Consider the following 20,543-nt stretch of genomic DNA (forward strand, 5'->3'; position numbering starts at 1 on the left):
AGCATCTGCTTCTCCCCTGAGACAAAAAGATAACGTTAAAGGTCAGTCTGCTTCTACTAAGGTGTGGGAGGTCTTACTGAGGTTTAAAGATCCATGGCCTAATGCCACTTCTTTATGTATTCATTCCACAATGAAAACAATGCAGGATTCTCTAGAATCAATACAAGACAAAGGTAAAGAATGAAGAAACCCCTACCTATACATATGATAATCAGAGGTGTTTTGTTCATGAAAAATCATGTCTTCCTTTTCACTTGAACAAACACGCACACACTCAGAATGCTTATTAAGTACACTTCAGCAATATGTTGATTATGTCATTTTGACTCATTCAATGTATCAAAATAGCATTAACATGGCTCATCAGTTTGGTGCAGCACAGTTCTACACCACTGAACTACAACTTCATTATACACATTAAATTAATAGCCTTTGACGGTTTAAATCAAAACTAAAAAGTATTGACATTTTAAAAGTCAAATTTGTTATACATGTCTTGTATTTGAGGTCATTATTGCCAAGTTGTACCTAACATTATGGCCAGCGCTAAATGTTAGAATGAGCAGTATATCTATATGTAAATGTGGGTTCATTTCTTAAAATTACAATGCGGTCTGATGTGTGGTCCGGTGTTTGTTTTTGTGTGTCGCCAGACAGCTAAAGCAGAGCATGAGGTCAAACAAGAGCAGAAGGGGCGGACGTATCGGTGTAAAAGATACTTTGCTTGTCATAACAGCCAATACACGGACTTAACACCACATACCACAAGGGTCAGAGCATTGACATACAAATACTTAGCGTATATGTGAATTAACAGCTACATGTCATAGAAACACTATTCACTATGCTGCAATGAAAGGGAAGTAAGCGTGATAACACTGAGTGGCATGATGACAGAATAAAGTAGTAGAAAGTGAGCACGCGTGCTTAGGACAGGAAGTGTGGGCATGGAGCAGACATTAGCGCCGTCAGGAGGCGTGGGGCTAGATAAAGAGCAGGAAGCAGGGTCGGATCGAGTCGCCAGGCCATGCCTGATAACAAGGATGTTCCCACAGTCATTCAGGGAGGAAACTGTACAATAAAAAATGAAAAAAAAAATAATCTTGGAAGTTTTTATTCTGTCTTTACTTACACGAAAACTACAAGCTGCGACACCGACACCGACCCACCGAGAAGAGTGCCTGTTAGCTTGTGAGCTAGCGCCTCCCATCATGGCATGGAAAGACTCACAATGGGACATACTCCAGCCATCGGAGGCTTTAAAAGGGAAGTCAACCCAAACATATTTTTTTCAAGAATATGGTCGCTGTCATGTGAAAAACACTCACCTCCTTTCTCCTTTTTTCATTTTCTTATTTTTACATGAATCATGTTTCCACGTTACAGACATCGCATTAAAGTGAAAATTTAAAAAGTTTCCAAAATTGGAGATACCGATAAGCGTTTTCCACATGACAGCGACGATATGTTCTATGCAAGCCTACTAGTTGAAAAAAGGCATTCTGATAAATATTTTGTTTGTGGAATAAGAGTTAATCCACCCGTTTTTAGCCATCTCCGGGGGCAGCCATTTTGTCACTTCTGTCGATTGAAAATGACATCACAACTGCTCAGGGCTCAGGTAACAACCAATCACGGCTGTCCTGTTTTCTGAAGAGAGCTGTGATTGCACAAGGGTTTTCTAATATCCTTGAGCCTTCTGACGCAATGGGCAAACACCTTGTACATTTAGAACACTGGCATGATAGTTGCTGGAAAGGGGCCTCTATACACCGATGTAGATACTGCTCCCAAAATCAGACATTTGCAGCTAGAATTGTCATTTGACATGTTAATAATGCATAGAGTGCATTCCTAATTACTTTAATGTTATCTTCATTGAAAAAAAATTTGCTTTTCTTTAAAAAAAATAAGGACATTTCTTGGTGAACCCAAACTTTTGAACAGTAGTGTATATATACTGTATATATATTATGATGTACATAGTGCACTCCAGTAACCATTTTAATCAAATCGGTTCAGATAATGGTTGGTTGGATGAATGGATGGATTTTTCATCTGTTGGACTTTTTTTTCCCCGGATTGATGATAGACGGACTGGTGGACTTTTGATGTTTACTGATGGAAGCGATAAAATAACACGACGGAATGACCGACAGACGATTACAGTTTGGTTCGGATAAAAAAAAATACGGATTGACGGATGACAGTTACCCAGGCTGCTGACGGATGACGAATATATACACACACGCCACTGTTTCCCTGAGAAAGGTTTCACAAACATGCACTGGCGCACTTACATACATGGACCACACACACATAGAGAAAGCTAGAGGGAGTTAGAAGGGAAAATACTTTAATCAGCTCGTGTAGAACACAGGTAGATTAGGACGTCCTGTCCATAAATCGGGGGTTTATGGTCCTTTACGGTGTCCCTAAGCCCCCGGCTTTCGCCTTCTGGTCGCCTCTGCCGAGACAGACATCTTGAGAGCCAGGGTGACCTGCACCCTAGAGGCAAGAGCACTCAACAAGAATAACACTAAAATCCGCTGCAAGTACAGCACGCAGTCAAACCTGCTAGTCACCATGAACAGTGGAAGAAGCACAGGTGCCCAACATGTGAAAGCTCACTCGACATACCTCTCATTTGGTAACACCCAAGCTAATGCATGTTCAAGTGAGGGACTGTTTAGGAACTATCTGCACCTTGCTATTTAAGCAGAGTTGAATCTGTAAACTTTTTTTGCTGAAACATTTACAAGCTGCGGCTATTAGAGCACAATCTCCTGGCAACAAACAGAATGATTTCTATCATGTGCCTTTGTCCAAAGCCACCTGGGGGAAAGGGGCTTTTCTATTTCTGCAATAACGTAGACTGTAAAAACCTTATCTTCTTAACAACACCCCCTCACCCCGTAAAAAAAAGCTATACCATTGCATGTATTTCTCCCTGGGGAACAATGCTGGTTTGAGTTTGCAGGCACAGGATGTTGAGGAATTTAAGGGAAAAGCAATGAGCCAACAATGACAGCTTTCTAACCATGGTCTTTTTTTTTTTCGGGGGGGGGCACTTCTGAATTGTTTGTAAGCCATCCGTTCAATTAAGTGTGTTGTATGTGAGCGTCCACATCAGATAATTTGCAGGGAAACAACCATGATTTGCAAACAATGTCATTTTTCAACCAGATGTGAGCAGTATAATCTTAACTATACAAGATATTTACCATGCATAACAGTATGTGCCACCAGCGGTTACATTCATGAGTTTGAAGGTGCTGTGCCTGAATGAAATACATTCAGTAACCATTTTATACAGCATATCGTCACTGTCCTGTGAAAAACACTTGTGTCCAATTTTGGAATGTTTTTCATTTTCACGTTAATGCGATGTCTGCAATGCGGAAACACCATTCACGTAAAAATAAGAAAATTGAAAAAAAATGGAAATAAGTGTTTTTCACCGGATAGCAACGATATATTTGTTTGTTTTCACAGGATAGCAGCGATATATTTGTTTGTGAGAAGGCAGATGTTATGTATACTATGAAATCCATGCTAAAGGAAATTTGATGATAATAATAGAGGCAGGCATTTGAAAAAATTTGGCTGGTCCGTTATTCGTCATCCGTCAGCGGCCTAGGTACCAGTCCGTCATTTGTCAGTCCGTCATTGTTCATGCCGAACCGAATGCTAAACGTCAGTTGGTCAGTCAGTCGTGTCAGTAAGTCCGTCTGTCAGTCGGTCGGTCCATCCAAAAAACGTCAGCAAAACGGGCGTCCGTTGGTGACGGACTGACTGCCATCGCCGACGGACTCGATTAGTGACGATTGACGGACGAAAACCCACTTCTGTCAGTGCTTAGTCCGTCATTTTTATAAAGTGTCCCATCATTCGTCAACCATCAGCAAAACAGGCGTCCGTCAGTCTGATGGAATGCCCACTAATGGAAATTAATATATCCTGTTTATGTGGGCACAGTATATGATACACGGGGCGGCATGGCTCAGTGGTAGAGTGGTCGTTTCCCAAGCCGAAGGTTGTGAGATCGATCCCCGGCCATTGAGACCATGTCGAAGTATCCTTGAGCAAGTTACTGAACCCCCAGTTGCTCCTGATGCTGCGTCATCAGAAGGTACATGAGGTACAGTGTAAAGCGCTTTGAGTACCCAAGGTAGAAAAGCGCTATATAAGTGGCAGCCCATTTACCATTCGAAATTTACCATACACATTGAAATTCATATAGGGAAACTGATGTTAGAATTATTTTTGTTTTGTTTTATTCAGAAGGACCACTAAAGGAGTCTACAATTTTTAAAGAAGGTGACTTTTTGGTCAGTTATTTAATGCTTCGGGCTTTACAGGGTTAATATTGTGTATATTCAAATTGCCGTCTTACCGCACTGCCGGCACACATTTTGTGATAAGACAATTGATGGCGATCCAGAGTGAGCTCGAAACAATAGACGTCTAGGTCAGGGGCTCTCTTCCCGCCTCCTCTCCCTTGTCCACCGCCAATCAGTGCTTGATGAAGATCCGCGACATAACTCTCCATCGGGACCTCCATGTCATTGGCCTCCCTCCTAACCTCATCTTCTGAAACTGGAGAGAACGAAAGCATTTTTTTGCAAGATTATCCAAAGGGACAATAGCAAGTGTCAAATAAAAATGACGTCGTAAGCCATGAATTTACGCGAAAGACGATTTCAAGGGGAGCATGCGGGGAAGCCGAGGGGAATGTCATCAGCTGTTGCACAGCTGCACACGCGAGGGCCGAGGGTCCCCATTAACACATCAAACGCGGACACACAGTGAGCGAGGGGTCTGCACACACTGTGGCAGCCACAGCGCCGCAGATGGACAGAAATCGAAAAGCAAGGAGCACTTCTGTTCCCAGGTGTCCTTCCACAGAAGGTACACAACTGCGCTTATGGCAGGCACACACAGCCTCAACACACGCCGTGCACGGACAAAGACGGTCCTTGTGGAATTTCATCTACTTTCTACACCTGTAAACTTCAGCACAAAGGTGAAGGGATGACGGGAAAACAAGTTCACTTGTGTCCCCCAGGTTAAAGAGTCTCAATATTATTGGACAGGTGCAGGTGAACAGTTGGGCCAGTCTGTTGACTGATAGAGCAGGTGATCTAGCAATCACTCTAAACCAGTGCTTCTCAGATTGGGGGTCCCAAGACCTCTGTAGCCAACTGTTATATACTGATTTTCCATGCACACATTCCAGGTCAATTATGACGGTGGGCCAAGTCCATCCTCATAGTTACTTTTTATATCACATTATGAACTACAGAATAGATCATTTCAAACTGAATTTAATGAATGGACTATTAATCTGAAATCAATGTTTCAAATTAAGAAAAAGAGTATTTTTAGTTTTACACCATTTTTGCCATTTACCTACATTTATCACACACTGGTAAATATTAAGGCTGTCAAAGTTAAAGGGTTAACTTTGGAGATGAATTTAAATTTTATAAAGCGCTAAAAAAAATAACTCAGTTAACTCAGTTGTATTTACTTCCTATTTTACAGAGGGAAAAAATCATATTCAAGGACCAAAGAAGGCTATTAGTAGTCTTTGAAGCAAAATACACTTTTTTTTCCCCACATCAATTACAAGATTTTACTCAAATAAATATGTTACAAGCTTCATAGAAAATTCACAGTTGAAAAATGTGATTAATCGCAATCAATTATGGAAGATTTTGCGATTAATTTGTCAAAAATGTGTAATCGCCTGACAGCACTAGTAAATATAAAATCAATTTTACAAGCAAGGGGTCAAATTTTTGTCCCATGAAAAGATACAAGTCGCCAAGAGTGTGGCGACTCCCCGCCACACACTTGGCGACTGATCCCTGCACATATAACCAAATCACTGCAACCACCAGTGTTGTTATCGAAGAGAAAAAACATTAGAAAAACATTATGAGGTGCCACATACACTGTAGGCCTACTGTAGAATTTTCTTAAAAGCAAACAACTGATTTTTATTTCATCTGCACAATTGTCAAGAAAGAAGCCGATTGTAAGCTTGGTAGCTTGTTTGCAAAATCAGTGGATGTGAGCTGAAATCTGCAGTGGTCAAGGTCAGTGGTAAATGGACACATTTACCTTCTCCATTCCACGCGGAGACGCCATCGGAGAGAGCTAGCGTGAACCCAGCGCTAAGGTTGCCGGCAAAGTCAACTCGCAGGAAATAAGGGATGCCTGGCTCTGTGGCCACAGTGATCTGTCTGACCGCACCGCTCATGCCGCATGTGTCACCTTCACCTGCAGACAAGTGAAGACACGAGAATTGCATAACACAAATCATGTGCACAGTATTGGGATGCATCAGTAGCTACTCTGACAGGACCCGTTTCAGTCTGATGTTGCAACTTAACGCTGCGTTCATCTTTTAGTTACATTAAAAATGCCTCATTGTTTTCTTCTCGGATTTGGTAATAAAAGCCTCTGTGTGTGTTTCAATGGGGGTCTCCTTGAGTCATTGGGAACACATGGAGATAATCAGGTTTTGGCAGGCTTTTGTGTTGGGAGTGAAGCCTGCCTAGTGACCACCAGCAAAGTAAATACATGTGGCAATAAGTGGAATAAGGCCTCACTTCAGCATCTTTCATTCAGTTGAAAAATCCAGATCTCATATACTGTATCCTTATATTCATGTAAATGCCGTGAATTTAGCATTTTACCACAAGTACCTCTTGAGAATTTATTGAATTTGATTGATATTCTTTATATAAAAAGCTTACACTTAAAGAATAACTACACATGGTTCTACTGGCATGTCGGTCTGTAGGACAAAGGTAAGAGTAGGGCTGCAACTAAAGATATTAATAATGGAGTAATCTGTCGATTAAATGATGAATCCGATTTTTTTTTTTTTTTAATTTGCATGTTTTATTCAAAAGCAGGGCATTATTTCAAAATGACAGTGTAAAAAATACATAAAATGTAAATTAATTATGATTCAGTTGCAGGTTTGATCTATAAAATCTGTCAGAAAATCAGCAATAATGTTGATTATTGTTGCCTAAAATAAAAGATGATATTTTGCAAATGGTTGAAATGTCTTATTCTGAGAAGAAAACAACACCCATTAGTCTGCATAAATGGAGGACTACAGATATGTGAGAATATTTAATGTCGAGAGGCTGAAATTTTAAGTTGAACAAGTTCTCTAAACGATTAATCTAATATCAAAACTATTTTTCAATTCATTTGATAATCGATTGTTGTTGATTAATTGATGCACCTCTTGTTACGGGCAAAATGACGATAGCAAAATTGCCTTCATGTTTGCCCAATTTGAGAGCAAACCTTTGCCACTGACGGGTGTGATGACACATGAGTTTGAAATGCAATAATTAAAATAAAATGTCAATTACGTGTGTATTTTACAAGAGATTAATCCACTGACAGCTCACGCCACGACAAGCAAAGCTCTGATTACCTTAAATTACCAAAGCATCATTTTTGATTTTGATTGACACTGGTGAGGTCAGTACAGCCCTCGATCAGCCAGATCTTAATGTCCATTGAGTTTATTGGCAACAAGTTACTGTGAAATAATTTGAGAACTTTTACTTGCGGATGTCCAGGCTAGAATAGGTGATTAGTGGTTACAGTGGAAGTGGGAGTGAGTTTGACATCCTCCCTGCTTAAATATAGGGCAAAGAAAGTGGAACAGAAGGGAAGAAGAGTGGCTAAATTGGCAGTTAGCCGAGTTGCTAGCTGTCTCTGAGTCCCTTTAGACACCTTGCAATAACTTATGTGTCAGCACGCTTCGTTTTTCTTTTAACTGTATACGGTGACAAGCACACAGACCTACAGAGCCGTACACAAAAATCTAACAGATAAAAATTGACCCTGTGTGCTTCACTAAGGGGCGTGGCTAGAGGAAGGGACCGAATGAGATGAGGGAGATGAAGGGTTCAACTTTAACCTCATAAACAGAGCAAAGCTAGTCATTAGTTACTGTAACATCTGGTGTGCGGGGTCGATGACCCTGTGGTAATGACAGAAGGACATTCCAATTAAAAAAAAAAAAAAAAACTCTGTCTGCGAGGATTGGTCAAGCTGCACAAAAATCCTCAGAGTGGATCCTGAAGTCTATCTGTCCATGTGCTGCATCGGCGCATACACACAGAATCGCTGGAGTGTAATGAGTGTAATGATCAACAATAGTTGACGTGTAACCATTGTCTTTTGTTGTTTTAGCAAGCTTAAAAGAGAATAAAACACAACGCTAGGTCGCAGGAGTATAAAGCAAGCAAGGGAATATTTGTGGGGAAATGTTATAGATAAAGTATTCAATTTTGAAGAATTCCGTGCCTTAGATGAAGTGTGGAGTACAATTGCAGGACTGTGACAATTAAGCTGTCCTTTCACTGGACTTTCTCTTTGGGGCTGGTAACACACATAGTGTAAGTAATAAAGGAGCTTGTATTGATTATTTTCAGATTCTCATAAAAATCAGGTGCATCTCCAAATGGCCAATGGATTAAATACATTTCCTTGGGACAGCAGAGAACACATTTTTGGACTGGGGATTGCAGTCAAGATTGTCAAGTACAGTAGTTCTTAAACTTTTTACACCATCTACCACATTTAAAAAAAATACTTTGCTCTCCAAGTACCATCATCATGGCCAACATTAAAATATAGAAGCCAACTAGGCCAAAGTGTGGATCTAAATGAGGCAGAGGATTTATTCCTAAAATGTATATATATTAGACACTGTAACATAATGCAGAGTTTCAAAATAAATTTCTGTGATTCTTCGCATGCCAAACGTGGGCACCCACTGCCACTAGTGGTAGGCAACTTCTGAGAAACACATTTCTTGTGAGAATGTACCCTAAATATTATTTCTACAGTCATTTTAGATTCATATACAGTACTGCATCATTTAATGAACACTGTATCAACCAATCCGTTATTTTGTCCATCCTTAAATGAAAAAAATAATAATGGCATAAATAACTGAAGGACAATGAAACAAGGGAACAATCACATAGGGTCACAGGCACAAATGCATGTCCCAACAAAAAAAAACAGGCTTGTAAAATAACATAATTTTAACCACAGACACTTTTAGTACAGTCCCAGTGTCCCTATTCATCTACAAGCAGCAGGTCAAGTTCAAGCTCTGTCTACTATGACAAAGTGTGTTTCCCAGGCATTCGTAAATTTACTCTCCACTTCCTTATTATTATTATTATTGTTGAGTCCTTATTGATTGTTGTTCTCACATAAGCGTAGCAGAGGTGGATTGCGACCCACAAAAAAAATCATACATTAAATAGAATGAGAGTTTTTTCCACCTCGTAAATCTAATAAAAGCCAAGCGGGGCAATTACACTTACCTGTCAATTTAGTTTACCTGTCCAATTCAATAAGTGTGTAAAATTCTGACTCGAAAAAAGAATGCAAAATTATGACTGGCATTGTCAGAGATGAATTGATAAAGCAATATTTTTGTTGTGCTTTGCAGAAGTGTAGAACTGGTGATTGTCCTTTGAGAATTTAGTATGCAGCTAAAATGTGTACAGTTATTTTGTCCCCTTCGCAATACGGACACGATAACAATAGAAGGAATTAAGAAGGTCAATTTGACATCTGCATCTACCAAAGCCTTACGTATCTGGCCTATAGTGTACACTGAAAGTACTGTACTTTTGACACCTCTGCAGGAAATAAATTCGAAAAACTGTCCTCATTCCTCCCCTGTAGGCTACATCTCGTCTCGACTAGAAATGACCAGTGTCGCTGAACAGTGATTTAATAATAAAAGAAACTTGTCGAAATGTGTGCTTTATGCTAGACGTAATAACATACTTAAAAGACTCACGGTTATTAGAACACTCCAATGTTCGAACGAAGGCTGTATGAAAATGAAGTTTTACTGTTTGCTTGTTTCCCTGTTCAAGCTGTCACTTTCAACTTTTGTTTCCGCAGCCAATCAGCAACCGTGATTTGGCACGCATTGCGTCATTACGTCAAACCGACGTTGAGTACGCAAGACCGGAAGTGTTATGTGGCGTTGACTAAGCGTCAAAATGGTAAGCATATTTTTGTTCATAAGGTATATGTGTTCGCTAAATGATAATTTTAATTTTGATTTAAAGCGTGCACGCATAACTAGGTCCCCGTTGCAGTTGTACTGAGACACCCTCTAATGCGTTATTTGCGGAGTTGGACGGATTTGGACTGAAGGAGCTGGCTAGCGCTAGACATGATGCTAAATGGTTAGCCAGTAAATAAAAGTAAATGATCACGTTGCACTGCTTTTTTTAACATGGTCGATCCATCGCCGATCGACACCTTGTGCCTTTTAGTACCTTAGTATGGATCATATGTCTAACTTGATTTATTTCGGCTGGGGTGCCAGCACCGTTTTGTGTTCTTCTGTGCCACGTAGCTGCAATAGTCCCATTGAGGACGCTTCCACCACATGCAACAGTATTGCATGGGGTCTCTTCTTGTTATAAACTGATTTTTAAAGCACATGCAATGAGTGTGAAGGTGCTGCATACAAATGTGAACTTTCAACGCATCCGAAATATTATTTCAATACTCAGTTTAGATTAATATATTGCATCATTCAATGTACCCACTAACCTGATATGTTGTCCTTCTCTAAATGCCTCTGACTGTTCTTTATGATGGCACTCATCACACAAAGATTGTTAGCATAATAATTGAAGGAGAATGAAACATGGACATGTTCACGTGGGATCAGACGACCAAATGCATGCCCCAAATCAAAAACAGTTTCGTAGAATAACATAATTTTAACCACAGACACCTTAACACAATACTAAATAATGGTCCGTGTTTTCAAGGAACTGTTGCTGTACCAGCAGCTAAAAACTGCACAGAAATTCACCATTTTGTGATAAATAAGCAGCGGAACAAAACATCGCATGGTCCTCCAACATGGCGGCTGTGTCCAGACATATGCGACGTCATGGGAGAACTATCCATAATTCATTAAAGTCATAAATCCCAAATTGCCAACACTTTTACTTTGCATGTGTCTGGACACAGCTGAACTGAATAATTTTTAAATTTGTACTGCTTTCTTGTCATTTTGCAGTCAGCCATTTTCAACTTCCAGTCACTGCTCACAGTAATTCTTCTCCTGATATGTACGTGTGCCTACATCAGAGCGCTGGCTCCCAGCCTGCTGGACAAGAATAAGACCGGGTATGATCCCATTTTGTGTGCTTAATTTACATCTTTAACATCTTTAGACTGTATACTAGCGCTAGGCTATATAATGGTATATATCACAAAAACGATAGAACAGGTTTGTGTGTATCGTCATTTGCAACAAAGCGTGTGTAATAACAATGTCAGTTGAAGCTCGATATTATGGGCAAAAGCTTTCACTTACCAGTCTTGTGCCACGCAGCTATCATCACGTGTCAGACTGAACAACAATACAGGGAAGAGAATCATATCCATAGTAATCCTACATTAGAAACATACAGTGCAAAATTACATCTAACAGTCAATGAAAATTAATAAATAACAAGGTGGGTGAATGCAAATAACGAATACTGCTACTTTGGGAAAGAATCATGTAACAACAGCAAACCCATCATTATTAATAACTACAATAAAAAAGGAGCCCTCAAGGCACGCTGGGCACACCTTCAAACTACACAAGCATAGCAGGTTTTACTTTGAGCCAAATCAAAACACACAAAAAAATAACCAAATTGACAAGTTTTTCTCATAATTGAATGGCAGAGACCGTCCTGAAAAGGTTCGCTGGGCTGCTTATGTCACCTGCAGCCGGTTAGTCGGCAGGTCGAGGTGAGACGCCGCAACAGCTAGCTATAGCAAGTTTAGCAACGATCTTCGGCTTGCTACTACTGCCTGCTAAAGACATCGCGGTTTAGCTCCTAAGTCAATAATCACAGCCTCCTTGGCGGCAAATAAGAAACACTTCTTCCAAGTATCATTCTCAAGAAGGGATTACAAGGAGTAATTAACAGCGGGACGGATGGAGAAGCCATGCTAATTGCTAAGCTAACCTAATATTATAATGAAAGATTGGAATTTTATGCTTGGGTGACAGAGTACGCTTCATGGAGGTCTTGCTGGAACCGCATTAAAGCAGAGTGTATCCAACTTTGAACAGCAAAATAACAGTATCAAACTGTTTTGGAGATGGGTAGAATTTCTCTCGACCAGACCATGGAAAACTATGGAGGAGTTCTCTTTTATTTATTGCCTAATCTGTGAGTCATTCGGTGATGCATGTGCAAATAGTTAAAACAGGAAAAGTGATTTGAATTCTTAATATTATCTTTCAGGCTTCTAGGGATTTTCTGGAAATGCGCCAGAATAGGTGAGACCGTTTTATTACATAACACGTTGTCTCGGGAGTTGTTTTGTATTTGAATAAAATTTTAAATGGAGTCAATTGTGTAAGAGTGGGAGGGATCTTAATATTATCCCTCTGCTTCAGGTGAACGGAAGAGTCCTTGGGTAGCTTGCTGCTGTATCATCATGGCGTTCAGTATTCTGTTCCTACAGTAGGCATCCAAAGAGGACGAAGGAGACGGCAATAACATGAGAGACATGGACAAGCTTGCTGGACAAGCAGCAAGAATTCCAGTAGCTGTTGGATAATGTACAAAGTGGAAAATGCCCTCACCCCCTGTGGTCATGAACCAGAGTACGTCCATTCCTCTGTGGACATGGAGGTCTGTCCTTATACCATTCTTGTGGATCCTTGTGGGTGGGGCCAGTGTCAGAGAGAATCGATGTTCTTAAATCAATGTCTGACATCAAACGATTCCAATGTCTCAAAACAGTTGTCCAAAAAAATAGGGATTTGGTCTTTTGTTTTCAACTTTTCATTGACATGATTTAAATTGTCCGGCAGCCTTTGTCGATGGGTTGGGTGTGAAGGCGTGTGTTTTATTAACATCCTCAGCCCATTGTTGATCTAAGAAATCACCGTCATATTCCACAACAGACTCAAGTGGACTATGGAGAATGATGTAAAGTGTCAAGCCCTTGCTTGTCGCAGAGAGAGACTTTTTGATAACCTCCCGTGTGGTCTTTCTATCAACGCTCAAATGTGTCGCGGACTGTTAGCGGACAACATGTTCAGTAAGACCACTTATTTTGTTGCCACTGTATTTTACACACAAACAAATGAGATCCAACACAAGAGCTGGAAACGAACAGCGTCATCCTGATGGTAATTCCAGTTTGTTTGTTTTTTCCTCCGAGACAGTATACTTAACCAAACACAATAAAGTCAGTGCCACACGCTAATCGTACTACTCTTTTTCCTTTTCCTAAATCTACCAGAGCTGCAAGAACATTTCAGTCTTCAACTGTTCCTTTTTTTTGGGGGGGGTGGGGACCATTATAAATAACAAAAGCAGAGAAATGGCCCATTGAACCTGCAATGCATCCTAATTGCCAAGGGAAATAAAGGTTTCTTGTTTTGGATCGCATTCAATTATGCAAGTGCACCAGATGTTGATGCAATTGATCGTAGATTATGTATACCGTATGTATATAAATGTACAGGTTAAACATTAACATTGCAGAGCACATTCACTGCCAGCCCATTAACTCATTCAGTACCAGACATTTTCAGACCCTCTTTTACCCTAACATTTGAAAAAAAAAAATCCTAAAAGAGAACTGTACTTGGGCAATGATGTTTTTTTGCATAACAATCGAGGGAGCCCATGTAACACACTTTGAAAATAAATGTTCTAATCCAGGGGTGCCCAAGTCCGGTCCTCGGAGAGCACCTATCCTCCCTGTTTTACACATCTCCCTCCTGCAACTCACCTGATTCAAATGATTAACGCACACGTCCGACGCAGAAGCCCGATAACGATGCTGGTCATTTGAATCAGGTGCGTTGGAGCAGAGAGAAACGTGTAAAACGAGCTGGATTGGGGCTCTCGAGGACCAGACTTGGGCACTGCTGTTCTAATCTATTGAGATGTGCCTTTCGTTCCTTATTTGGTCTTAAAATTGCAGCATTGTTGCATCAGTCAGTGAAATAATTCAGCAGATAACAGAAGCATTCCCAGACAAATATTTTCCTCTTTCCCACGTAGCGACGAGACCTAAATAAAGAGAAAGACTTGTTGACTCACTCACCTTTGATAGTCTGATACCTGATGAGTGTCTGTATCCCGTTACTCCCTCATGTTCCGTGCCTTGTTAGGGAACCACGTTGGCCTGCGTTCATTTTGGGCCCTGCCAGGTCGAGTTCAAGTGATGCCTGCCGGTAAAATCGTGATTATCAGACCATGACACAGGCACAGGAGACACAAAGAAGCAGGAAGCTCTCAGAGATCTTGTTTCTATCTTGGGTCAGCAGAGATACTCATGTCAACGAATCACCTTCATGTCTCTGCTAATGAAGAAAGGGAAAAGATAGGGAAGCTTACATCAGCCCTGCGCGTTGGTAGATTTGGTAACTATTTGTATTTTACATCAGGATTAACTTGTGTTTATGCAGAACAGCTACAGTTATTTCTGTTAATACTGTTTCTTTTCATTTGCATACAAAGGTCATTTGTTCAAAACCTTTAGAAATACGGTTACAATTTAAGATAATGCTGTGCTATATAATGGCAAAATGCCAATATGACTGCCTATTTACTGTTCGAGTTTTTGGTGAGTGAGTTTTTGGGGGTGAATGTGAGAGTTTGCTTTGGTTGGCATTTGGTGAGTGTGACTTATAAGTGGGTTTGGGTGAATGTGAGCATTTTTGGTGATGTGAGAGGTTGATTGATGTGTGATATAGTTTTTTGTGACAGTTTTTATGTGAATATGAAAGCTTTTTTGTTGTGTGCGAGAATTGTTTGATGAATGGGAGAGGTTTGTGCCCGCGTAAGTTTTTGGAGGGGTGAGTATAAGAGGGTTTTGGTGTGAAAAAGATTTTTGGATGTGCGAGAGGTTTTTAGTGCGATTGAGATTTTTTGGGGGGAGGGGGTGGTAGAGGTGAATATGAAATATTTTTTGGTATGTGTGACAGCTTTTTGTGTGAGGAGGTTCTTTTCCATGAGTGAGTTTTTGGCGAATATGAGAGTTGTTTTGTGTGTGTGTATGTGACAAAAGTGACTCAGCAGAAATGACATCACTAAGCTAATTGCTCTGTCCATATGTGGCTAGACCTTTGGTATGGTGTTCTCACTCCTTCATTTAAAAAAAAATGTTTTCAAAGAACTCCCCGTCATGATGCTGCACAGTTCTACAAGCACAACCATAAACAATATAGCTTATTTGTTTGCATTCACTTCCATGTGAATTAGTAAATAAGCCTTCTTGCTTCTTTATGAATATGTTTTGTTTGAAATTTGTCACTTGACCATGACTTTAATTTACTGTGCTTCGTGTGTCTGCAATTGTCTTTTTAAAAAATTAATGTTTGGTGCTCCCAAAAGTACATTTCAATAATACTTAACAGCAACACATTTGTCAGAGATTCCAAAAAACACAGTAGAGAAATGATGAATCGCCATTAAAAAGTTGAAACTTTAAGTATTTATTTTGCTCATATTTCCATGAAGTGGCATTTTGACACTGTGGTTCCATCATTGGAGTTGTTTTGGCAGCTTGGCTGACATATTCAAGCAATGATGTTGAGGGGCCACGGGAAGAACACCTATGACCACAGGATTTGGTTCTGTGAAATGAAAATAACACACCCACACTGGGAAGATGAGTCTTGCTAAAATGGAAGCGTTAGCTTCACATCCACCCTGAGTTGTGGCTGTGACAAATTGTTTAAAAAGTACTGGCTGACTGACACCTTGAATGCTCAAAACATGTCTCGGGTCTTGCAAAGAATTGGAGACTATCATTTTAGAAGCACCTCTCAATATGGGCAGTTAGCTTTACCTTAAACGTGATATGAACCAATGGTACTTGAATCAAGTTGTTTGCTGATATTCCTAAATATTGAAGTTTATTCTTAAAGAAACATAAAGAGAATTACATGTGGATTTAACCAAACATACATAACTTTGTCTTAAGAACGTGTGCTAGCTTAATGCTAGCTAACGCATAATTAAGCCGCACAGACGGGCTAATGAAATTATCATAATTTTGCGGCAATCATAAACCTTTAAACCACTCATAGTTGAATACAAACAGTGCGGAAACACATACAGACAGAGCTTATAACATTACCCGCTTGAAAAACAATTAATATTACCAAATGGTTAAAGTGAGAAAGTTTTTTTTTTTTTACCATGACAACAAAAGGATCAATTCCTCTTTTAATGCGATGAGAAATTGCTCGATATTTCATATTTTTGTAAACAGGTTAAAAATGTGTGTTTGAAATTTGAAACAAATTGTATGTGAAGCCATGTTTTGATTATAGGTTTTCACTTCAAAAAAACAATACATAATACAGGTTAGTGTAGTTTTTTTTTTTAGATGGTAAAAAAACAAAAAAAAACAGCCTTCGTTAGATGCTTTGTACAAAGGATGGTCTTGATCATTTCATCTACATATCAGGTTAGGAAATGGCCAGCCAAGAGGGAATAAATATAAGTTTGGCTTGTTGAAAATGATGGCTGTGATTTTTATACAAGAACAACTTCCAGATATGAAACTTGATGACTCATGATGTTTCATTCACTCTGAGACATTTTGTTTCCAAATCTTGGCGTAAGTTAGTCGTATTTAATCACGGCTTCCATGACGTGTGAACATGACAAGAGTATAATTTACAAACCATCACTGTTAATTACTTGGGGGATGTTTCATTTCAAATGTTATTCAAGTTTGTAAAAGGAAATCGGACGGTGATGGATGACTTTTGGAGACTCGGATTGGTTAAACACTGTACACAGTGTGCAGTTCATCAGGGGCCTGGGCCACTAATAATCACAACATTGGTAAATACTACTCACTCTCTGACGCCTTTTTATTCAGAAATATTCATCTGAGGAGGGGGGAAATGTGGTGGTCCAATAACTTTGTCTTCTGTAATATTCTGTAGAAAACTGTCCAGGGCAAGTTATCAACTAACTTACAGGGTAAAAATCAAAGTTATACACTACTCAAAGGCATATATTCTTTATCTTCTGCAAAACAACTATTAATTCTTCTCTTTTTATGATCAAAAGGAAGAGCAGCACACCGCCCACTGCATTATCATGATGCCTAAACTGTTTATTACTTTTAATTAAATTAAATTATTACTGTACTTAAAAAAAGATATTCTGTATTAAAAAGCACACTGCAAAAAATGCTAGGGTGTTTGGGACATTTGGCAACATAATGATTAAGATCAATATATTGTATATATAACTTCCCATCTATCCATGATCAGAGTTATTATTATTATTGATATTATTATTATCATTATTATTATTATTTCAGACTGTACTTTTATACTTAAGTAAATGAGTTAAATGAGTACTACTATCATCATTGTCTCTTTTTGTAGGTGTATATCTCCATAAGTACAGAGTGTGAGTATTTTTTGCCACATCTGAACACATTTACGTAAATTAAATGAACTGTCATTGAAAACTGAGTATCACTGAGCATTTTGTTTGTTTGTTTGTTTGTTTGTTTGTTTGTTTTTGGAACAGTTGCGCTGGCTATAATGACAATGTTCTTTTCAAGACAGTCTAAATTACATTTTTTTTTCCATTCTTGCAAATGTTGCTGCTAAATGAACAAAGACTCATGCAAAAAACAGCTTTCTCAACCATTACAATGGCCACTTGGTTAGCAGAATTTGACACTTTGTGTTCAAACCAAACATTTGCAGGATGTCTCACTTTGATTTATATATTTTCCCCCATTTTTGTTTGTTTGAAGTCATGAGACTTTGCAGTCACATGTCTGCATTTCCACATCTGAACCCGCATCCACAGTTAGATTTCATATAAAAATGACTTGGCATGCGTCTGACTGCAATACATCATTTACCACACCCAGTCATTTAGGATTGATGGTGAAATGACTAATACAAACATACGGGCCTTTTTTTGTGTGTGTGGGGGGGCCTTAAAATAAACAATAGCAGTGTCTCTGCTTGCCAATCAGTTGGTACACACCAAATGACTTACAGAGGAAACCATAAATTGACCTGCATTTTATAAATGTTATTGTTTCATTCTGAAATTTGATGACCTTTCAAAATAACTCAAAATGTTATTCTTTTGTACAGGTGCCGCAAAGTTTGTGTGCACTGAAGCTGTTCCAATTCCAATTTGACCCGTGTCTACAAAAAATGATTTTAGATTTACAAGTGAGTTAAATCAAGGAAAATGGGGATCTTGATACTGTGAACGTTTAAATGCTTTAAATGATTGTATCTTTTATGGGACACTGATAACAGTGTCAAAGAGGGAGTTATAAACAGTCCTGAGAACTGTCTGTGTTGGCAGCACAATTGCACAGATTTCTGCCGAAACATGCACCTGTTGCTCATGGGTGAATCCTAAGACAGCGAAAGAGTCCACATCCTGTGTATTTTTATGAGACAGCAGGGATAGTGTTGGCCCAATATCTAGTGGATGTTTCTGTGTCTGTTTAATTTGGATTTCATTAAATAGAGCAAGTAAACCGTTCTTGGAATTGCATTTCCTATTAAAGGTAAAGGTAGGATGCACCGATGATGTAAAACCTAAATGCAGAACATTAACGTTAGTGACAAATCTGCTCATATTGCTGTGACTCACAATGAATTTGACTGACATGAGAGGAGGGTTAGTGAGTCACACATCAAGAGAAAACATTTTTGCACGATTCTCAGTAGTGCAATTTGTGGCCCTTAGTGCGTAATTGTGGGGCGTTTCCGTGAAAAGTTAAGTCACATGACGACAACAACAATAACAATATATTCATATGCAGCAGAGACAAACAGCGGGGGGTTCCCGCAATCGGCACAATATTAAAACTAAAATAATTAAATCATTTTTTATTTTTCTGGTATGGTTATAATTTTCTGTCCTAATGCCAACATGTTGATATGTTTAAATCAGAGGTGGAGCCATGGGTGGGCCTGGGTGTGCACAGGCCAACCCAGATTGAGAGACTGCCCACCCAGTGAGATTCATGAAAAAAATTGATACTTTTTAGTAAATTATTAGTAAATCAATTTTGAATTTGTGTTTTGTTGTGTTTTGTATTTTATTGAATATAAAGAATGTCATAATTGTGATTGTCTAAGGAAGATCTGAACTTCATATTATTCAGTTTGTCATTTTATTTGAATATACGATATGTCTGGATAGGATTGTGCTCCGTGAGAATTATTCAGGCCCACCCTGATTTTTCCAGGCCCACCCATTAGCCGCGTTCTGGCTCCGCCCCTGGTTTAGCCTTTTAGCGGGATTTTTTTGCTGGCTCTTTAATTGACCACAAGGAGGCGGCAGTGGCCCGTTTTACGTTGCACCTGAACGACCCACTTTTTATTTCGTGTTAAAATGAAAACGTAAATTAACAGTAACCATTTAAAATCTATATGCAAATCAAAATGTAATTCTGCTGAAATATTATAGTTCCTTTTTTTAACTTAGTATTCAAACTATTCAATAAATAAATGTCATGTCATGTCATGTTCCAAACCGCTTATCCTATACAGGGTCGCGGGGAGTTGCTGGAGCCTATCCCAGCCGTCAATGGGCGAAGGCAGACTACACCCCGAACTGGTCGCCAGCCAGTCGCAGGGCACACATAGACACTGTCACTGAGCGGGAATCGATCCCACGCTGCCCGCACACAACTCAGGCGTGTGTACAACTACACTATCAGTGCCCTGAGGCCATTCAATAAATGTGATAATTCAAATGATTTAATAATGTAATAAAATAAATGTACTTAAATCAAAGTCATATTCGTGTTTAATTATGAAGCTTTAAAATACTAGCAAAGATCAATTTATCCATTTTTTATTATCAATTAAATCAAATTCAATTTTGAGTATTTGAATCAATTATGTGGTTGTTATTATTACCATTTAAATATACATGTAAATCAATTCAAAGTATGGACTTCATGAAAATTGTAATACATTTTGATAATTTAAACCCATTCTGTTGTTTTTATAACAAAAGTTACATTTCAAAGAGCATAATGCTGTACTATATTTACAAACTTAAACCAAAATCTTTCAGTAAATACACAAATTACCCGCATTGTCCAATCAAAAAAATATATTTAAACGAGGAAGAAACCAAACTATTGTATTCATAATAAATGAACTGTTGCATCAGTGTAAACTTTATTTTGAAGAAAAAAAAAGCTGCCAGGAAGTGATTGTCATTGTCATCAGTGCTGAAAGGGATCAAAAGTTGCGGAAACTGCTTCCAAACACACTTTGCAGAAAGACACCAAAGTAAGACTTAATTATTCATTCAAAACACCACTTTGGAAAAAAGTATGCAGTATTCTTCTATTTTCATAAATAAACATTGTATGTAAGTTATTGGCAATGTCTTATTATTGATCAGATGTGATATGTCAATTTATTTAGTTGGCAATTAATTGTATGGTTGGTT

The 20,543-nt window shown here is 38.9% G+C and overlaps 2 protein-coding genes across 5 annotated transcripts in view; one reads left to right on the plus strand and one right to left on the minus strand.

Moving 5' to 3' along the window:
• The window catches only part of LOC147147341 (DNA repair protein XRCC4-like), a 25,698-nt gene extending 15,710 nt beyond the window's left edge, over positions 1 to 9,988 (minus strand). For 3 of the 4 annotated variants that reach the window (XR_015086930.1, XM_086031639.1, XM_086031640.1), the window contains exons 1-3: positions 9,869 to 9,988; positions 6,130 to 6,288; positions 4,397 to 4,599 (exon numbers count right to left, since the gene is read on the minus strand). Coding sequence is in view for 3 of the 4 variants with exons in the window: in XM_086031639.1 (XP_085887765.1) it covers positions 4,397 to 4,599; positions 6,130 to 6,268 (342 nt within the window). In the remaining variant the exon portion in view is untranslated. Of the gene's footprint in view, positions 1 to 4,396; positions 4,600 to 6,129; positions 6,289 to 9,855 lie in introns of all 4 variants that reach the window. The other variant, XM_086031641.1, reaches the window with a different exon arrangement.
• tmem167a (transmembrane protein 167A) lies at positions 9,934 to 13,317 on the plus strand. The gene is made up of 4 exons (XM_086031642.1): positions 9,934 to 10,079; positions 11,117 to 11,226; positions 12,345 to 12,379; positions 12,500 to 13,317. Exons 1-4 carry the CDS (start codon positions 10,077 to 10,079, stop codon positions 12,568 to 12,570), a joined length of 219 nt encoding a protein of 72 aa, XP_085887768.1. The 5' UTR covers positions 9,934 to 10,076; the 3' UTR covers positions 12,571 to 13,317.
• The last annotated feature ends 7,226 nt before the right edge of the window (positions 13,318 to 20,543 follow it).

The sequence above is a fragment of the Filicampus tigris genome, chromosome 5, assembly GCF_054856515.1.
Source record: "Filicampus tigris isolate MCC_2025a chromosome 5, RoL_Ftig_1.0, whole genome shotgun sequence".
Classification (NCBI taxonomy): Eukaryota; Metazoa; Chordata; class Actinopteri; order Syngnathiformes; family Syngnathidae; genus Filicampus; species Filicampus tigris.

What these genes read in the sequence shown, in the direction of transcription:
- tmem167a (XM_086031642.1), top strand. An exon ending in CTGGACAAGAATAAGACCGG is followed by an intron (nt 11,227 to 12,344) that starts GTATGATCCCAT and finishes ATTATCTTTCAG; the next exon opens with GCTTCTAGGGATTTTCTGGA. An exon ending in CTGGAAATGCGCCAGAATAG is followed by an intron (nt 12,380 to 12,499) that starts GTGAGACCGTTT and finishes CCTCTGCTTCAG; the next exon opens with GTGAACGGAAGAGTCCTTGG.